This window comes from Tamandua tetradactyla, chromosome 8 (assembly GCF_023851605.1).
Source record: "Tamandua tetradactyla isolate mTamTet1 chromosome 8, mTamTet1.pri, whole genome shotgun sequence".
NCBI lineage: Eukaryota > Metazoa > Chordata > Mammalia > Pilosa > Myrmecophagidae > Tamandua > Tamandua tetradactyla.
The window spans coordinates 92,573,122-92,593,613 of NC_135334.1; the positions used below are offsets into that span (position 1 = coordinate 92,573,122).

Consider the following 20,492-nt stretch of genomic DNA (forward strand, 5'->3'; position numbering starts at 1 on the left):
AAGGAAGACGTAAAACTATCACTGTTTGCAGATGATATGATACTATACGTCGAAAACCCTGAAAAATCCACAGCAAAACTACTAGAGCTAATAAATGAGTACAGCAAAGTAGCAGGTTACAAGATCAATATTCAAAAATCTGTATTGTTTCTATACACTAACAATGAACAAGCTGAGGGGGAAATCAAGAAACGAATTCCATTTACAATCGCAACTAAAAGAATAAAATACCTAGGAATAAATTTAACTAAAGAGACAAAAGAGCTATACAAAGAAAACTACAAGAAACTGTTAAAAGAAATCACAGAAGACCTAAATAGACGGAAGGGCACACCGTGTTCATGGATTGGAAGACTAAATATAGTTAAGATGTCAATTCTACCTAAATTGATTTACAGATTCAACGCAATACCAATCAAAATCCCAACAACTTATTTTTCAGGAATAGAAAAACCAATAAGCAAATTTATCTGGAAGGACAGGGTGCCCCGAATTGCTAAAAGTATCTTGAGGAAAAAAAACGAAGCTGGAGGTGTCACGCTGCCAGACTTTAAGGCATATTATGAAGCCACAGTGGTCAAAACAGCATGGTACTGGCATAAAGATAGATATATCGACCAATGGAATTGAATAGAGTGCTCAGATATAGACCCTCTCATCTATGGACATTTGATCTTTGATAAGGCAGTCAAGCCAACTCACCTGGGACAGAACAGTCTCTTCAATAGATGGTGCCTAGAGAACTGGATATTCATATGCAAAAGAATGAAAGAGGACCCGTATCTCACACCCTATACAAAAGTTAATTCAAAATGCATCAAAGATCTAAACATTAGGTCTAAGACCATAAAACAGTTAGAGGAAAATGTAGGGAGATATCTTATGAAACTTACAATTGGAGGCGGTTTTATGGACCTTACACCTAAAGCAAGAGCACTGAAGAAAGAAATAAATAAATGGGAGCTCCTCAAAATTAAACACTTTTGTGCATCAAAGAACTTCATCAAGAAAGTAGAAAGACAGCCTACACAATGGGAGACAATATTTGGAAACGACATATCAGATAAAGGTCTAGTATCCAGAATTTATAAAGAGATTGTTCAACTCAACAACAATAAAAAGACAGCCAACCCAATTACAAAATGGGAAAAAGACTTGAACAGACACCTCTCAGAAGAGGAAATACAAATGGCCAAAAGGCACATGAAGAGATGCTCAGTGTCCCTGGCCATTAGAGAAATGCAAATCAAAACCACAATGAGATATCATCTCACACCCACCAGAATGGCCATTATCAACAAAACAGAAAATGACAGGTGCTGGAGAGGATGTGGAGAAAGAGGCACACTTATCCACCGTTGGTGGGAATGTCAAATGGTGCAACCACTGTGGAAGGCAGTTTGGCGGTTCCTCAAAAAGCTGAATATAGAATTGCCATACGACCCAGCAATACCATTGCTAGGTATCTACTCAGAGGACTTAAGGGCAAAGACACAAACGGACATTGGCACACCAATGTTTATAGCAACATTATTTACAATTGCAAAGAGATGGAAACAGCCAAAATGTCCATCAACAGATGAGTGGCTAAACAAACTGTGCTATATACATACGATGGAATATTATGCAGCTTTAAGACAGAATAAACTTATGAAGCATGTAATAACATGGATGGACCTAGAGAACATTATGCTGAGTGAGACTAGTCAAAAACTAAAGGACAAATACTGTTGGTCCCACTGATGTGAACCGACATTAGAGAATAAACTTGGAATATGTCATTGGTAACAGAGACCATCAGGAGATAGAAATAGGGTAAGATAATGGGTAATTGGAGCTGAAGGGATACAGACTGTGCAACAAGATTGGATACAAACACTCAAAAATGGACAACACAATACTACCTAATTGTAATGTAATTATGTTAAAACACCGAATGAAGCTGTATCTGAGGTATAGTTTTTTTTTATTATTATTTTTTATTTTTTATTTTTAAATTTTTTTAAATTTTTTTCTCTCCGTTATCGTTTTATTTCTTTTTCTGTTGTCTTTCTATTTCTTTTTCTAAATTGATGCAAATGTACTAAGAAATGATGAATATGCATCTATGTGATGATATTAAGAATTACTGATTGTATATGTAGAAAGGAATGATTTCTAAATTTGTGTTAGTTAATTTTTTTTAAATTAATTAAAAAAAACGAATTATGAATGCTATCATGTTTAATTATGGATGAGCCAGGTAAATATGAAGGGGTGGTAACTTCTTTGTATTCATCTTCATGAATATTTCACTGATCCATCAAAAGAACGAAGAGTGGAAATTAAAACAAAAATGCAAAAGAAAACAAAAAATACATAATCTAAGCAATAAACTTAAATTGATAATTGATGGGGACACATTATTTTCAGATATTTGATTTCTGCCAAGCTACCACTTCCACAACACAATGATGGGACCTTTACTAGACCCAACCTAAACTTCTTAATGCTTCTCAGATAGGTGGTTTTTGCTTATTTTCTACAGTTTATGAAACAGATGTTCATACCGAATCACAAAATTAACTATTAATAAAAGGGTAAAGCATCTTGTGTACATCCAAACAAGCTCTAAAGTTTTCAGAAACCTTCAGCATGATGAAAAGAACTGAGAAGGAGAAATTCCTTCTGAAATGATACCTCGACTTACTATCTTAATATTTTCTGCAATCATAGTCTATTAATAAAGTTACAAAAATAATTCCTCCTGTCCACAATCCATTTTGGGTTCTATATTATGTAACTACTATATATAATATTTATAAAAATATAAATAATCATATTAGCTTAATGGCAGAGTTTGTACATATATCTATAAGATTGAAATGGAAAAAAAAAAAAATGACAGAGCCTAGATTTCAACTTGCAGAGTTATAATCAATACAGAAAGTATACAGCCTAATAGAAAGAGCTTCTTTGGGAAGAAAAGGAAAGGATCTAAAGAACACATAACAGACTACTTACAAACCATTAAGTTAATGGACTATTTATATATAATGAACCACAACATATATAAAAACAGGCAAAAGTAATCTCTAATACATGTAATTTGCTTATTAAGTTGCCTAAATGTTCCTTCTATTTTAAAGACCTCAGGACCACTGAAAAACCTGAGTTAAAAAATCCACTGATTATTTGCGAAGTCCCCTTGGGGGAATTGTGAGAGAGGGGGAAAATTCAACTTCCCCAAGCGGAGCATTCTTGATATTCTTACAAGCAGTAGGGACAATCAAAGCAATAGGGTGAGCCCCCAATCTGGGGTTTCTTCATATAAAACAACGCCGCAAAGGATAGGCTAAGCCTACTTAAAATTAGGCCTTAGAGCCACCCCCAAAAGAACCTCTTGTGTTGCTCAGATTTGGCCTCTCTCTCTCAGCCAACATGACAAGCAAACTCACAGCCCTCCCCTTTTCTATGTGGGACATGACCCCCAGGGGTGTGGACCTTCCTGGCAACACGGGACAGATATCCGAGAATGAGCTGGGATTCAGCATCAAGGGACTGAGAAAACCTTCTCAACTAAAAGGGGGAAGAGCAAAATAAGACAAAATAAAGTGTCAATGGCTGAGAAATTCCAAACAGAGTCAAGAGGTTATCCTGGAGGTTATTCTTACGCATAATATAGATATCACCTTTTTAGTTAAGGTGTAATGGAGAGGCTGCAAGGAACTGCCTGAAAATGTAAAGCTGTATGCCAGTAGCCATGTTTCTTGATGATGACTGTATAATGATATAGCTTTCACAATGGGACTGAGTGACTATGAAAACCCTGTGTCTGATACTCCTTTTATCTACCTTATTGATAGGAGTAAAACATATAGATTAAAAATAAATAAAAATGGGGGAACAAATGTTCAAATAAATTTAGTAGATTAAAATACTAGTGATCAATGAAAGGGAGGAGTAAGGGGTATGGTATGTATGAATTTTTTTCTGTTTTCATTTTATTTTTTTCTGAATTGATGCAAATGTTCTAAGAAATGATCATGATGATGAGTATACAAATATGTGATGATATTGTGAGTTACTGATTATATAGTAGAATGGAACATATATAGTAGAACATACAGTAAGAATGTTTGCTTGTATGTTAGTATGTTTAATAAATAAAATAAAATTGAAAAATAATGATAAAAATCCACCTATGAGTAATCTTTGCAGGGAAGGAAAATGTGGCTTGACTTATTTCTCTTTCCTATGGTATTCTGATGAAAAGAAATGTTGCTTGAAAGGTAACAAAAGGGAAGGTAAAATTTTAGTGAAATATCAGCAACAGTCTAGAATATATAGTTGAACATTAATAAATCCCATAAAAATAAAATGATGTATATATTGAAAAATTATCTGGGAACTCCAAACCCTGCTATGCTTAAGCAGACCACTAAGGAAAATTCTAGCTTCAGAACAGTTCCCTCTGTGGTGATCTACCTTCCCTTCTTTTGACACCAGATCCCATCACCTTGGCCTCAACGTTTGTTGTTCTAGCCAGGCTAATTCCTGTCCTTCCAGGGATTTTTCTATCTGGCACCGGCTAAGAACACCCCCTTTCCTCGCCATTGGTAAATCCATTAAAATATGAATTCTAAATTATCAGTACTACAATCTGCCTTCAAACCCCATCTACAGTAGAAGAAAATGAAGCCAAGACGCCTGGAGGGAGGACAGGGGAAACAAAGAGAGGAAGAAGAAAAGGAAAGAAAAATGAAAAGGAAAGGAAAGAGGAGGGGAAAGGGGGAGGGGGGGGGGGAAGAAGAAGAGATGAAGCCTCTCACTGTATGAATTCCTGGATTTCAGTGTCAATGAACTCTGGCCTATCCTTCATTTTTCTGCTATTTGGATTTATGGAGCAAAGTATGATCCTTTTTTAACTTATACTAGTTCAAGATAGGTTTCTACACTCATGACTTAAGTGCTGACTAATACAGGGAATGACACAATGGAAAGAAAACACACTAAACCAGAAGTTGCCTCTGGTTTGTTACTGAGCTGAGTAAACTCTGGTAGGTCACTTTTCTCTTAACCCATTTTCCTCATCTATAAAAAATACTTTAAGATTGGGAGGGTATTTTAGAAATGCATCTTTCTAGTTCTTCAGAAAATATATTTGTTCTTCTTATCTTGCCTCTTATATCTTTAAAACTGGCATTCATTTTGAATGTCAGAAAGTTCATAGTAAGATTAAATCTCCCTAAACTGAAAGTAGGCATTTTCTAAGTGTACCAAACTTACATGTGTCATATTTTTATTGGTTAATAAAGAACTGGAAATCTATTGGCTAACCTCAATTTTGCTGCTTTGTTGCTAAATTCTCAGAAACCAAACAGTAGAGAGGTGGGTTCAACTGCAGTTTGTTAATACGCCAACTAACTATCTGCCTTGAAATTTTAGCCATAGGAATAAAACAAAATTTTCAGAATTTTAGAATAAATAGCACTAAGCTGGTTTCCCAGTTAATTTTTTTGAAGCAAGCAGTTAATAAAAAAATCTATAATTTATAAAGAAAATTCCTTACATGGTAATAGACTGACAAAAAGCTGCCACCTCCTCATTCTGTACTTCAGAATCCTGTAGAAGAGAACTTCTAGTTGGCAAACTAATGGTCCCGCTTGAGTCTTTCTGTAATTGAAAAAAAAAAAGTGTCCTCATTTTAAAAGTGAAAGATCCTCTAAATGATACATAGCAACACAAAATAACACAAAAATTTTCAACTGAAAATATACATAAAAATGTAAAGGTAAAATAAATCAAACAGTAACAAAGTTTAAAATTACATATTTCTATATACGTAAAAATAATGAAATAATAATGACAACTAATAAGCCTTATTTGAAGTTCGCTGGTTTTACGAACTCAAAAGTAAAACAGGCTATACTTTATTGGTCAATAAAAAATAAATACTGAAGACCTTTCCACTTGAAATCTTCCTGAAGTGAACTCTTCACAAAGTTAACAACTGCAGTAGTTAACTTTTTTTTTAAGGAAATGAAGCAATCAAACCCATTCTTCTAATACATCAGGAATTCTATGTATCAACTATATATCCAAAATTCAAAGAAAGAAGTTGGTACTTTATGTAACAGAATACACTATAGGATGGAATGGGCATTTTCTATTTTCATAAACTTACACAAATATCCTGACAGTTCCTCAAAAGTTAAATATATCTGGTCTAAATTTGTTTCCAACATTTAGGGAGATAAATTCACCACTCAAGCATAACAAAGTATAGAGCCCATTTAAAGGTATTTTGACTTATTATGTAAAAATGCTTGATTTGGTACAATTTTCAAATGTAAATTTCCTTTAAAATTAAAATGGGAGAGAAACATGGCAACATAAGACATCTCCTGGAAAAGTCTTATCTCAGAATCAACTAATAAAAGAAATCCCACTTGCTTAGAGCTCTAAGGGACAATAGAAACTGGAGAAGGAATCCACAAATGCTAAATCTAAGAAAAAAAGAACAATCTCTAAGATCAGTAGGAGATTTTCTTCCTGGACTAGTGAGACTGGACACCTCCCTGTCCCCATGTGGTCCCTCACAGCTTGGGAGCTACACATGGACAGCACGACTTGGGAGCCTCCTATCAGTACTGCAGACTATGGAGTCACTTACAGCAGCAAGCTAGAACCCCACACATATCCAAGCACAGGGACTCTAAACCCACAAAGGTTCAGGAGGGGCACAAGGCCCTGAAGAGTACCAAACACAAAAGGGCCACCAGAGAAAAAACAAAGAAAACAGGGAGGCCACTGCAGAACTGCTGGCAAGAGGTACACTTATTTAATCCAGTCTGTGTTAGCTGGACCACCTAAACGAAGAGCAGATCTTTCGGGAATGACCTCGTCTGGGTCCCCAGGATGGGATACCCTAATGGGAAAGAAACCTGAAGTAGAAAGCTTCACACAGCAAAAAAAAAGGGAGGAGAATGGGCAGGGGGGGTTGGAACATGGGACTGAGCTATTCTAGGATAGGATGGGTTCCAGAACTGGAAAGTGTAAACAGAAGTATAAACTAGGTAGGGGAGAGAATTTAATCATAGGAGCTGCAGAGAAAATTCTGCACAAAGACAGAATAGATGAGATTTCTGGAGAAGGACCAGAGGAAAGGACGCTTCTTCCTGGAGGTGAAAAAATTGCACAAAAAGTGTGTGGTAAAAATTGTACCACATACCTAGGGCAAGAAGTGGATGAAGGGCTGAGAAAACATAAATAAACACAAGTTACTCTAAAGGTCCAGAATAAGTTGGACTAAGTATCAAAAAAGAGCCTTAAAACAAGACCAATCCACAATATCCTAGACAAGAGGAAGAAACTGACCTTCAGGGTTAACACATCAAAATAATCAAGCGCCCAGACATCAGCAAAAAATTATAAGCCATTCTAAGAAACAAGAAGATATGGTTCAATCAAGAGAACAAATTAAAACACTTCAGAGGAGACACTGAATTAGGAACAATTGTTTAAAGAAGTTCAAATAAATATCGTAAATCAATTCAGGGAGATGAAAAATATGGATAAAGAAAATAGGAGTCTAAGAAAATGTATGAGTATAAAGATTTGAAAGTTTAAAAAGAAATATTACAGAAATTACGGGGATGAAAAGCACAATAACGGAGATTAAAAATAAACTAGAGGCATACAACAGTAGACTTGAACAGGCAGAAGAAAGATCAGTGAATCAGAAGACAGGACAGCTGAAATTCATACAATCAATGGAAAAGATAGGGAAAAGAATAGAAAAAAATGGGCAATGTCTCAGGGACCTGAGTGACAACATTAAGTGTACAAATATAACCACCATGGGTGTCCCAGAAAGAGAAGGGAAAGGGGGCAGAAAGAATATCTGAGGAAATAATAGCTGAAAATTTCCCAGCTCTTTTGACAGATATAAATATGCATGTCCAAGAAGGCTTATTCTTCAGAGGGAATAAACCCTAATAGTCCCGCTCCAACACACATACTAATCATAATCAGAATGTCAGATGCCAAAGATAAAGAGAGAATTCTGAAAGCAGCAAGAGAAAAGCAAATTGTCACATACAATGGATTATCAATAAGATTAAATGCCAATTTCTCATCACAAACTGTGGAGGCAAGAAAGCAGTGGTATGATATACTTAAGGTACTGAAAGAGAAAAACTTACAGCCAAAACTTCATTATCTGGCAAACCTATCCTTCAAAAATGAGGAAAGAGTTTAAAATATTCACAAATAAACAGAGTTTGTCAACAAAAGAATTACTAAAAGAAGTTCTGCAGGTTGAAAGGAAACACAGGAGAGAGTGGCTTGTAGTAGTGAGAAGAAATGACGATCTTCAGTAAATGTGACTAAAATGGTAGATGTAAAACCCAATAGTACTATATCCTCAATATACAACTGTACTTTTAATTCCTACGAGTCAGAAAACAATTGAAAAGAAAAAGGTGTATTTTCTGATAATGGACATGCAAAATATAAAAAGGTAACATGGGACAAAAATAATATAAAGAGGAGAAACAGGGATATGTGAGCAGAGAAGGTGTATGCTATTGAAACTAAATTGGTATCTTTTCAAATTAGTAGGTAATAGATGTAGATTGTATAATACAAACTTCAGAGCAACCACAAAGAAGGTATCTTAAATGTATACAGAAACAACAATGAGAATGCAATCAGTCAGATAACTCACAAAAGATCAATTATACAGAAAAGGAGGTTGCAATAAGAGAAACAAACAAAAAAATGCAACATTAAAAACTAAAGGACAAAATAGCTGAAGTAAGTATTGGCTTTACAATAATAACACCGAACATTAACGGATTTAACTTCCCAATGAAAAGACAGAGACTGGCAGAACAGATTCTAAAAAAGCATGATTCAACTGTATGCTGTTTATAAAAGACTCACCTCAGACCCAAACACACAAATAGATTGAAAGCATGTTACATGTAAATAGTAACCAAAAAAGAGCTGCGGTGACTATATTAATACTAGACAAAATGGACTTCAAGTAAAAAAATTGGTTCAAGAGACAAAGAAGGACACTATATATAAATAAAAGGGTTAATTCTCCAAGAAAAAATAACAATCATAAATATTTATGCACCTAACCCCAGTGCCCCAAAACACATGAGGCAAACACTAGCAAAACTGAAGTGAGAGATAGACATCTCAACAATGATGCTGGAGACTTCAATACACTATCATTAATAGATAGATATTAATCTATCTGGAAACAGAGAACTTGAATAATAGGATAAATGAACTAGAGCTTACTTACATACATATACAGAACACTGCACCCCCAAATAACACTGCACCCCCAAATAACAGGATATACATTCTTTTCAAGTGCACATGAATCAATCTTTCTCCAGGACAAACCACATATTGGGCTACAAGACAAGTTCCAAAAAATTAAGAAAGACTGAAATCATACAAAGCATCTTTTCTGACCACAACAGAATAAAGATGGAAATCAATTACAGGCAGAGAACTGAAAAATCCAAAAATATAACTTCCAATCAGTAGGTCAAAGAAGAAATTACAAGGGAATTCAGTAAATATCTTGAGACAAATGAAAATAAAAACACAATATATCAAAATCTATGGGATGCAACAAAGGCAGCGCTAAGAGAAATCTATGGCCTGAAATGCATATACTAAAAAAGAAGAAAGAGCTAAAATCACAGACCTAACTGCACACTTGGAGGAACTAGAAAAAGAACAACTAATCAATCCCAAACAAGCAGAAGGAAAGAAATAACAAAAACTAAAACAGAAATAAATGAAATAGAGAAGAAAAAGCAAGAGAGCATATTTACAAAACCAAAAGTTGGTTCTTTGAAAGATGAATAAAATTGACAAATCCTTAGCTAGACTGACAAAGAAAAAGAGAGAGAATATGCAAATTAATAAAATAAAAAATGAGAGGCGGACATTACTATTGATTGCACAGAAATACAAAGGATCATAAGAGGATATTATGAGCAAGTGTGCAACAACAATGTACACTGGATGAAACAGACAAATTCCTAGAAACATATGAACAACCTCCACTGACCCTAGAGGAAACAAGAGCTCAACAGAAGAATTACAAGTAGAGATTGAATAAGTCATCAAAATCCATCCAACAAAGCAAACCCAGGACCAGATGGCTTTGCAGGAAAATTCTACCAAACATTCCAAGAAGAATTAACACCAACCTTCTCAAACTCTTCCAAAAAACTGAGGAGGGTAAACTACTTATCTCATACTATGAGGCTGACATCACCTTAATATCAAAGTCAGATAAAGATACTACAAAAAAATTACAGATCAAATTCCTTTAAGAATACAGATGCAAAAATCTCAACAAAAATACTATCAAATAAAATCCAACACCACTTAAAATAATTATACACAATGATCAAGTGGGTTTGATCTCAGATATGCAAGGGTAGTTCAACATAAGAAAATCAATTAATGTAATACACTACATTAAAAAAACAAAAGGAAAAACTCATAATCATCTCAATTGGTGCAGAAGAACCATTTCACAAAATCCAGCATTGTTTCTTGACAAAAACACTTTGAGAACTACGAAAAAAAGGAAACTTACTCAACATGATAAAGGCCATATATGAAAAACCCACAGCTAACATGATACTCAATGGTGAAAGACTGGAAACTCCCTCTAAGATCCGGAACAAGACAAGGATGCCTGCTGTCACCACTAATCCCAAAGCATATACACTTCCAACATTCTGCTGGAAGTTCTAGCCAGAGCAGTTAGGTAGGGAAAAGAAATAAAAGGCATCCAAACTAGTAAGGAAGTAAAACTTGCACTATTTACAGATGATATGATCCTATATATAGAAAACCTCGAAAAATCTACAACAAAGCTACAGAGCTAATAAACGAATTCAGCAAAGTGGGGGCTGGGAGGGAAGTTGAAAAGATTGTAGTGGTTTGAAACTGTATGTACCTCAGAAAATCATGTTCTTAAAGCTAATCCATTCCTGTGGATGTAAGTAGGACGTTTTGATGAAGTTACTTGAGTTAAGGCATGGCCTGGGTGGGTCTTAATTTTTCTTACTGGAGTTCTTTATAAAAGTCAGAGAGGAAAAAAGCCATGGAAGCAAGAAGGTGAAATCAACAAAACCTGGAAGAGAAGGGTGAAACCAGCAGATGCCACCATATGCCTTGCCTTGTGGCAGAGGATAGCCAGCAGTCAATCTTCACTAAAAGAAGGTATTTTGCAGAATTTTCAGCATTTTATTATATATATTCATATTTTGCTTTAATTGTGAGAAAGTTTGTTCTAGATTACTTTAAAATGTTAATCTGTTGGGAAAGACCATATTTGAACTAATGTTACTTCCCCATTAACTGACATCAGTTCCACACTTAACCATAGTTACTTGGAGCTTTATGTACCCTAGAAAAATATGTTCTTAAAAAATATATATGTTCCATTCCTATGGGTGGAAACCCATTATAAATAGGATTTTTTATGAGGTTACTTCAGTCACGTGTGGCCTACTTCAATCAAGATGGATGTTAATCCTATTACTGGAGTCCCTTTATAAGCACAATGAAATCCAAATAGAGAGAAAGCCACAGGAAGCAAGAAGGTGAAAATCAAAACCAGGAAGAGAAAGGAGAGGCCAAGGGAATCCACCATGTGCACTGTCAAGTGACACAGGCACCAAGGACCAAGGATTACTGGTATCCAGCCCTAGAACGTCAATCTTAGAGAAAAAAGCACCACCTTGACAACACCTTGATTTGGACTTTCTCTTAGCCTCAATACCACGAGCTAATAGTTTACTATTGTTTATGTTAACCTATTTCTTGAGTGTTTGCTTGAGCAGCCTAGGAAACTAAAACACTTATCAATAACATAAGCTAATTTGTGTTATAGAAATAAGCACTGTAGCAAACTGACTACACTATTCTAAAGCATGGGATTTGTATGTCCTAACAATTCTCTTTGGTGTTATACTCCAAATTGGCAGTAATACAATTTAATATTATTTCCCAGAACTTCCCAAATAGTTATGTTCCAGTTATATTAAACCACATTCTGTCCCTATGAAACACAAATTAAGCTATTTTGCCTCTGACCCTTTCTCTTTGCCTGAAATGGCTTCTTCCAAACTGCCCTAACAACATGCATCAAGAATCTATTCATTATGCAACTATGTGATGATATTGTGAATTACTGATTATATATGTAGAATGGAATGATCAAAAGTTATGAATGTTTGCGTTTGTTTGGTGTTTTTTGGTATTTAAAAAAAATTTCTTTTAATTAATTAAAAAAAAAAAAGGAATCTATTCATTTTTAAGGCCCAACTGAATGCCACTTCATCTACAGTGCCTTTCATGGTTACTCAGCATGAAGCAATTCTACTCTCCTCCTTCTTCTAAGTACATAGTCTGAATCAAATACCCTATCATTAGATTCGATTTTATATTTGTCCTAATATATCCTTGCGGACAAGAATCAAGAAAGTTTTGTAGAACTTCATATCCAGTTAGAAGGCACTCAACCATTAGTTCAATTTGTTGAACATTTCGCTTTCTCTAGAAACCCGTTTAAATTCACTGACATAAAGCCCATAAAACCGTCATAGCTATCATAAAATATTTAAAGAATACAAGGTACCATGAACACCAGGTAGTTCCTTCAACAGTCTCTAAAAAGAGTAGCAATCAATTAATATGTGATTCTATAAAATAAGCTTCTCTGATTATTAGTTTTACTAATAATAATATCTAGTGCTTACTGAGCATTTACCAGGTATGTATCAGGCTCCATGGTAAAAAATTTATGGGTATAAATTCATTTATTTTCCACAAAGCCCTATTGGGTGGGTACTATAATTGTCCCCATTTTACAGATGTAAAAATTGAAGCACAGTGTTTCATGCCTCTGAAATGCCATCCAGTTTGAGAAAAACCCGGAAACTCTGAGACTATGTGAGCCATTGCCACAGACTGGCAAGCATAGGAAGCACCCTGGAGGCCAAAGTAACGCTGGTGGCAGGCAATACCACACCGCATATACCTGAACATCAACCCCCACCCCAATCCTGACAGCTGGTGCTCCAACCAGCCTTGCCCCGACACCCCCCAACCCAGGTATCCCCACTCCACACTCCCAGCCAGCTCACACATGCAAGCCGACCACAGCTCAACCCACCTCTCCCACATAAACACATGCTCTCACCCGGCTCCTCCTGGGACCTGCACACCCATGCCCAGACCCTTCCCCTCCCTGCTGCCAGCAGACGCCCACCTGCGTATCCGGACCATAGCCAACACCAGCACAAACAGTCGCACAACCCTGCCTCGCCCCCTAGTTCTGCACACGCCAGATCCATGCAGTTACACATGCACACCCACGTCCTGCCTGCCCCAGCACCAAAGCATTCATGCCCTGCCCTCTCAACACCTGCACCTCACAACCCTGGCACTGCGACCCGCGGCACCCCAGCCCCAGCCCCCACCACCACCACCCAGGCACTAGTGTTCATTTGGCCATACATACCCCCAGCCCACACAAGTGCACACTGTCACCCAACCCCTCAAGCCATACACACACGTACACCAGGGCTAGCCCCCCAGACCCACACATACACATACCCACGTCCTGTCTGACTGGCAACCATACATCTATGACCCAACCTCTTGGCCCCTGCATCCTACTCCCCAGCCCTGTGCATACCTACGTACACTCCCACCCCACCCCGAACCTGCACATTCGCGCCAGGGTCACACCCACCGCACAGCATGCACCCTGCCCCCCAACCCACGCCCCACAACATTCACAACCAGTGCCCTGCCCCTGCACACACGCATCCACATCCTGGTCCCACTGGACCCCATCCCCCTGTGCAAGGAGTCAACAAAGTCCCGTCCTCCCTGTGCCCTGATCTCTGTGCACTGAACTCCACACCCTGATATCACAAGCCCTACACTCCACGCGCCCACGGCATTCTGACCTCATATCAGCAAATCTGCACAGCCATTGTGCCCCACCTCTCTGTCCTCCACAGCGCACCCTGCTTCTGCACCCAAGACCTGCCCAAGCTACCCTCTGCCCCCACAGCCCTTACATCACCCCTTCACAAACCTGCACTCCACATCCCACACTCCTGGGCATAAGCGCAGTGCCCTTGAACTGTGCCCATGCCTGCATAGCAACCCGTCACTGCATTGTTCTGCCCCACTCTATGCCCTAAGTCCTACTCTATAACCATCCCACAGATACAAAACTTTTGATTACTGAAGGAAATCAACTTCCAAAGTAACCTTATCAAGATATTTACATACCTCGAAGGCAACCAAAGATCATTAAGCATATCAAGATGCAGACAGATACAGCCCAACCTAATGACCAAAGTAAAACACCAGAGGAGACACAGACTTTGGAACAGCTATTCAAAGATGTTTATATAACTCTACTAAATAAAATCAATGGTATGCCAGTTTGAAAGTATTATGTGTCCTAGAAAAATCATGTTTTAATCCTGATCCATTTTGTGGAGGCAGCCATTTCTTTTGATCTCTATTGAGCACTGCAGGTTGGAAAATGATTAGATTATTTCCACAGAGCTGTGACACACCCAATTGTGGATATTAACTTTTGATTAGAGGGCGATGTGACGTCACCCAATCCAGGTGGGTCTTGATTAGTTTACTGGAATCCTTCAGAAGAGGAAACATTTTGGAGAAAGCTTGAGAACAATGAGATAGCCATGACAATTACCAGAGCCATGACACATCAATGAGACAGGGTCCACCAGCCAGAGATCTTTGGAGATGAAAAAGGAAAATGCCCCTGGGAGAGTTTCATGAAACAAGAAGCCAGGAGAGAAAGGTAGCAGATGCCACCATGTTCACCATGTGCCTTTCCAGTTGAGAAAGTAACCCTGAACATCACTGACCTTCCTGAACAAAGGTATTTCTTCCTGATGCCTTAGATTGGACACTTTTATAGACTTGCTTTAATTGGGACATTTTCATGACCTTAGAACTGTAAACTAGCAACTTCTTAAATTCCCCCTTTTAAAAGCTGTTCCATTTTTGGTATATCACATTCTGGCAGCTGGCAAACTAGAACACACTGCAAAACACTAGGATATACATTCTTCTCTAGTGCTCATGGAACATTCCCCAGGATACATCATATGCTGGGCACAAAACAGGTGTTTATAAATTTAATAAGATTGAAATTATTCAAAGTTCTTTATCTAACCACAATGGATTGAAGCTGGAAATCAATAACCACCAGAGAACAAGAACTTTCACAAATATATGGAGACTAAATAATGCACTCTTTAAATAACCAGTGAGTCAAAGAAGAAATTGCCAGAGAAACTGGTAACTATCAGGAGATGAATGAAATCAGTAACCACCAGAATACGACATATTACAACTTATGGGATATGACAAAGGCAGTGCTGAGAGAGAAATTTATTGCCCTAAATGCCTATATTATAAAAGAAAAAACAGCAAAAAATAAGGACTTCACTACACACATGGAGGAATTAGAGAAAGAATAGCAAACTAACCACAAAGCAAATAAAAGAAAAGAAATAAAGATAAAAGCATAAAAATAAAATAAATTAATAATGCATTAAATTAATGTGAAAACAAAAGAACAACAGAAAGAATCAAAAACAAAAGATGTTATTTGAGAAAATCAATAAAATCGATGGACCACTAGCAAGGCTGACAATGAAAAAAGGAATGCACTTCCTACCCCTACCCCCAAAACAAACAAACAAATAAACAAAACAAACAAAGAAAAATTCAACAAATGGTGCTACAATAACAAGACACTCACATGGAAAGATAATGAAATGTGACCCCGCCATACAGCATTAAAAAAAAAAAGCGAAGATGCAAATAAAGAAAATCAGAAATGAGAGAGGGCTCATTACCAGACCCTAAAAAAATAAAATCGTAAGAGGATAGAATGAATTACAATATGCCAAAAATCTAGACAACTTAGATGAAATGGATAAATAACCAGAAACACACAAACAAGTACACTATCTTAAGAAGAAATAGAAGATTTCAACAAAGAAAAGCGATTCAGTCAGTCATCAAAAAACCTTCATACAAAGAAAGCCTCAGGGCCAGATGGCTTCACACACGAATTTTGTCAAACACTCCACAATACGAACTGCATAAGAATAACCTCCAGCATAACCTCTCGACTCTGAAATCTCTCAGCCACTGACACTCTGTCTCATTTCTCTCTTCCCCCTTTTGGTCGGGCAGGTTTTCTCAATCCCTTGATGCCGAGTCCCAGCTCATTCCAGAATTTCTGTTCCACGTTGTCAGGGAGGCTTACACCACTGGGAGTCATGTCCCACATCAGGGGTGGGTGGGGAGTGAGTTCGTTTGTCGTGTCAGCTGAGAGAGAGAGAGAGGCCACATCTGAGCAACAAAAGCGGTTCTCTGGGGGTGACTCTTAGGCCTAATTTTAAGTAGACTTAGCCTATCCTTTGCTGGGATAAGTTTCATGGGAGCAAAACCCAAGATTGACGGCCTGGTCTATTGATCTGATTGTCCCCACTGCTTGTGAGAATATCAAGAATTCTCCAAATGGGGAAGTTAATCTTTCCCCCTTTCTCCCCATTTCCCCAAGGGGACTCTACAAACATCTCTTTAAGAATGGGTGTTTTTTTTCTTTTTTCTTTTTATTTCTTTTTCTGAATTGATGCAAATGTTTTATGAAACTATCACAGTGATGAATATACAACTATGCGATGATATTATGAGTTACTGAATATATACCAAGAATGGAATGATCATGTGGTAAGAATGTTTGTGTTTGTATGGTGTTATGTTTAAAAAAAATTTTTTTTAATTAACAAGTTCATTTAAAAATTGGGTGGTTTAAACAAACAGGAAACTACAAATGTTGGAGAGGACGTGGGGAAATTGGGACACATCCACTGCTGGTGGGAATGTATAATGGTAGAGCGGCTATGGAAGACAGTTTGACAGTTCCTTAGGAAACTAAATATCAAGTTGCCCTATGACCCAGTAATACCACTACTTGGTATATACCCAGAAGAGCTGAAAGCAGTGACACAAACAGACATTTGCACACTGATGTTCATAGCAGCATTATTTACAATTGCCAAAAGATGGAAACAATCCAAGAGCCCATCAACAGACGAGTGGATTAACAAAATGTGGTATATATATACGATAGAGTATTATATAGCAGTAAGAGGGAATGATATCTTGAAGCACATGACAGAATGGATAAGCCTTGAGGACATAATGCTGAGTGAAATAAGCCAGACACAAGGATAGATACTGTGATTCCACTTTTATGACCACGGTAAAGATAAAATTAGAGGCTTATAATATTGAATATAGAGGATTTAGAGATACATAGAAACTAGAGATGGGTGAAAGGTTAGCTAATGAAGCTGAACTCAAAGATAAGGGAATAGAGAGAAGTGAAGGTGGTTCACTAGCGGGTCTATAAGTAATAGTACCATATTGAAGGTAAACATGATTGAAAGGGGTTGTATAGATCTATGGGTCCCACTGATTAACACTACAAATATAAATAAGTTCTTGCATGAACTACTTCAAAGGTATGATTCTTGTACAAAGAGTGTTTAAGTTCAGAGTATGGGGGAAAACTGTGTTGCATACTATGGGATATGTTTAACAGGAAAACATCAGTAGTATCATAGCAATACCAGGGGTAAATAACGGGACAAGAGTTAAGGGGAGGTTTAGTGTCCTATTTGGTGAGGGTGTGTTTATTGTACTCTTGGGAACAATGAAATTATGTAAAATTGAAAGTGTCGATGGACTGTTGACCTTGGGCATTATACATGATGGCTAACGAATGCAGGTGGCTGAAAGATGCACTGAGAAGTAGACTGGTGAATGATAGTGTATACACATGATCAAATATTGTGTTGCTACAAAAAGGAACAAAGTTGTGAGGCATGCAACATTGTGAATGACTCTGTGGGACATTTAGTGAGGCAAAATGAGCCAGAAATAAAAGAGCAATTACTGCGTGGTCTCATTTAGGAAATGCCTATAAGAAAACAGGGGTCTAGATTTAAGCTCTCATAGCAGTCACATTTTGTCGAGTGGTAATTATTATTTTTGAATTTTCAAAGACTGTTTTATATATGTACAACATGGTATTCAGAGACAAAAATGAAGGCAATAAGGTCAGGAGTAAGGTTATTCAGAACACAGGGGTAAGGAAGACATTCTGTATATTTTAGAACCTCACCTACTGTTTGAGACTAAAGGAAGGAAGGTTTATTCTGACCAGAACCTAAATTTTCTATAGCAGACAACCTAACTCAACCTGTCTAGATAGCTCATTTAAACAATCGAAGCACAGGGAGCTCAGAGTAAAAATGACGGCCTAGAAACTGCAAAGGATATGCTAAGCCTACTTAAAGTTAGGCCTAGAGCCACCCCGAGAGAATCTCTTTTGTTGCTCAGATGTGGCATCTCCCTCTCTCAGCTGACACAGCAAGTGAACTCACTGCCTTCCCACTCTACATGGGACATGACTCCCAGGGATAAAAACCCTCCTAGCAGCATGGAACAGAAATCCTGGGATGAGTTGGGCATTAGCACCAAGGGACTGAAAAAATCTTCTCAACCATAAGGGGTAAGAGAGAAATGAGACAAAAGAAAGTATCAGTGACTAAGAGATTTCAGAGTTGAGAGGTTATCCTCAAGGTTATTCTTAAGCACTGTATAGATATCTCCTTTTAGGTTTACGGTATATTGGAGTTGCTAGAGGGACATACCTGAAACTGTAGAGCTGTGTTCCACTAGCCATGTTTCTTAAAGATGATTGTATAATGATATAGCTTTTTTTTTTTTTTTACACACAATTCTGTTTTATTGCACGGTTCACAATATATAGCATGTGATTTACATAACCAACCTGTAAGTTGAATATTGACTACTGAGACAAAAAACACCAACTCTGTCCCACCCATAAATGAGACAAATAAGACACACAAATTTGTCACTATATATAAAGGTTGTGTTTAGTCTGTGGTGCAGTCCTGAGGGCTCATACCACTTCAAATTGTGTTACATATAGAATCCATACATATTTCTGGTGGCATCAGACATGAAGCATAAGAAGCAAAACCCAGTGTCCTGTGTTCATGAGCCATCTGTGCCACATATAAACCAAAAAGGCCACTTTTAAAGCTTTTCAGATGAAGTTATTCAATCGAATTTGCCTTTTCAAAATTATTACACTAGTTTATAGTCAAGGTAAAAGCAATTATAGAATAGCTTACTTATTTATAACATATTTTAAGTTCAGACAAAGCATTTGGCTATCGTAAATTCTGTTCAGTCTTTTGTCAAACTGAAGGAGTCTATAGGATACACAAAACCATTCTTGGTAATGTATTTGTAGTAAGATCTTCAAAGATGTAAAAGGTAAAAATGAAATAAAAAATATTACAGGAGTTAAAAAACAATAAAAATGTAAATTTTTAAATGTTGCATATTTGAGACAGCAGAAACCAAAGCATCCTTAGAATTCTCTTGTATTTAACAAAAGTGCTTTAGAACTTAGATTTCTATATCTGCATGGAGTGTAAAGAAAAAAGGAAGTACTGTAAAGTGATGAATTTTTGATAATGGATGGTGGTGATGGCAGCACAATGCTGTGAATATAATACCAGTGAATTGTACACATAAAAAAGGCTAAAACAAGAAATTTTGTGTTTCTATGTTATTACAATGAAATTAAAAAAAAAAAAAAAAGTGATGGCCAACAATAAAAAGAAGAAAAGGAAGCCCATGGAACTAAGGACCAGTGGAATTCATTCCCAAGGCCAACATCACCCCGGGCTAACTGCCATGCACTGGGCCACCCAGAATGCCTGCACATGCCCAGACACACACAGGTGTGAAGGAGGGAGTGGGGCATTATAGTGCTTTCTTCACACATTTCTGAAACTCGACTCCTTTCAAATCCTGGCTCTAATAGGCCCAGAAGATGCTACTCACATTTATTTAGTATCAAACCTTTGTATTCAGAAATCTCTAAATTTGCATCTTGGTTTGAAAATAAACTGCCATTTCCAGCACAATACTGTTAAACAGAGCTGCTATAAAGCAATTTAGTTTCTTTACTATCAGACAGATGCTTGATAATGTTTCCTAATCCTTTACAGTGGAAGATACTGCATTTAGAGGTAAAACAGCTTTTTTGGACTATATATCCATAATCTGAGTAAACTATTGAGGCCCTGATTTTATTTTGGTAGGTATATGTATTTTTTCATCATTAGAATGATGAAAAACTGGTAATAAGAAATCTAACTTCTCTATGCCATGTCAGATGCTGGAAAATAATCAATAATATAATACTTACAGAGGTGGATTTTTTAAAAAGTGATAAACCATTTTCCAGGATGTTTCACACATTTAATTATTTATCT

At 37.0% G+C, this 20,492-nt stretch overlaps 1 protein-coding gene across 1 annotated transcript in view; it reads right to left on the reverse strand.

Moving 5' to 3' along the window:
• PIK3C2A (phosphatidylinositol-4-phosphate 3-kinase catalytic subunit type 2 alpha) overlaps nucleotides 1-20,492 on the reverse strand; it is a 195,882-nt gene that overhangs the window by 103,020 nt on the left and 72,370 nt on the right. Inside the window, exon 3 of the mRNA XM_077114133.1 lies at nucleotides 5,552-5,655. Within this exon, the coding sequence (XP_076970248.1) occupies nucleotides 5,552-5,655 (104 nt within the window). The remainder of the gene's footprint in view (nucleotides 1-5,551; nucleotides 5,656-20,492) is intronic.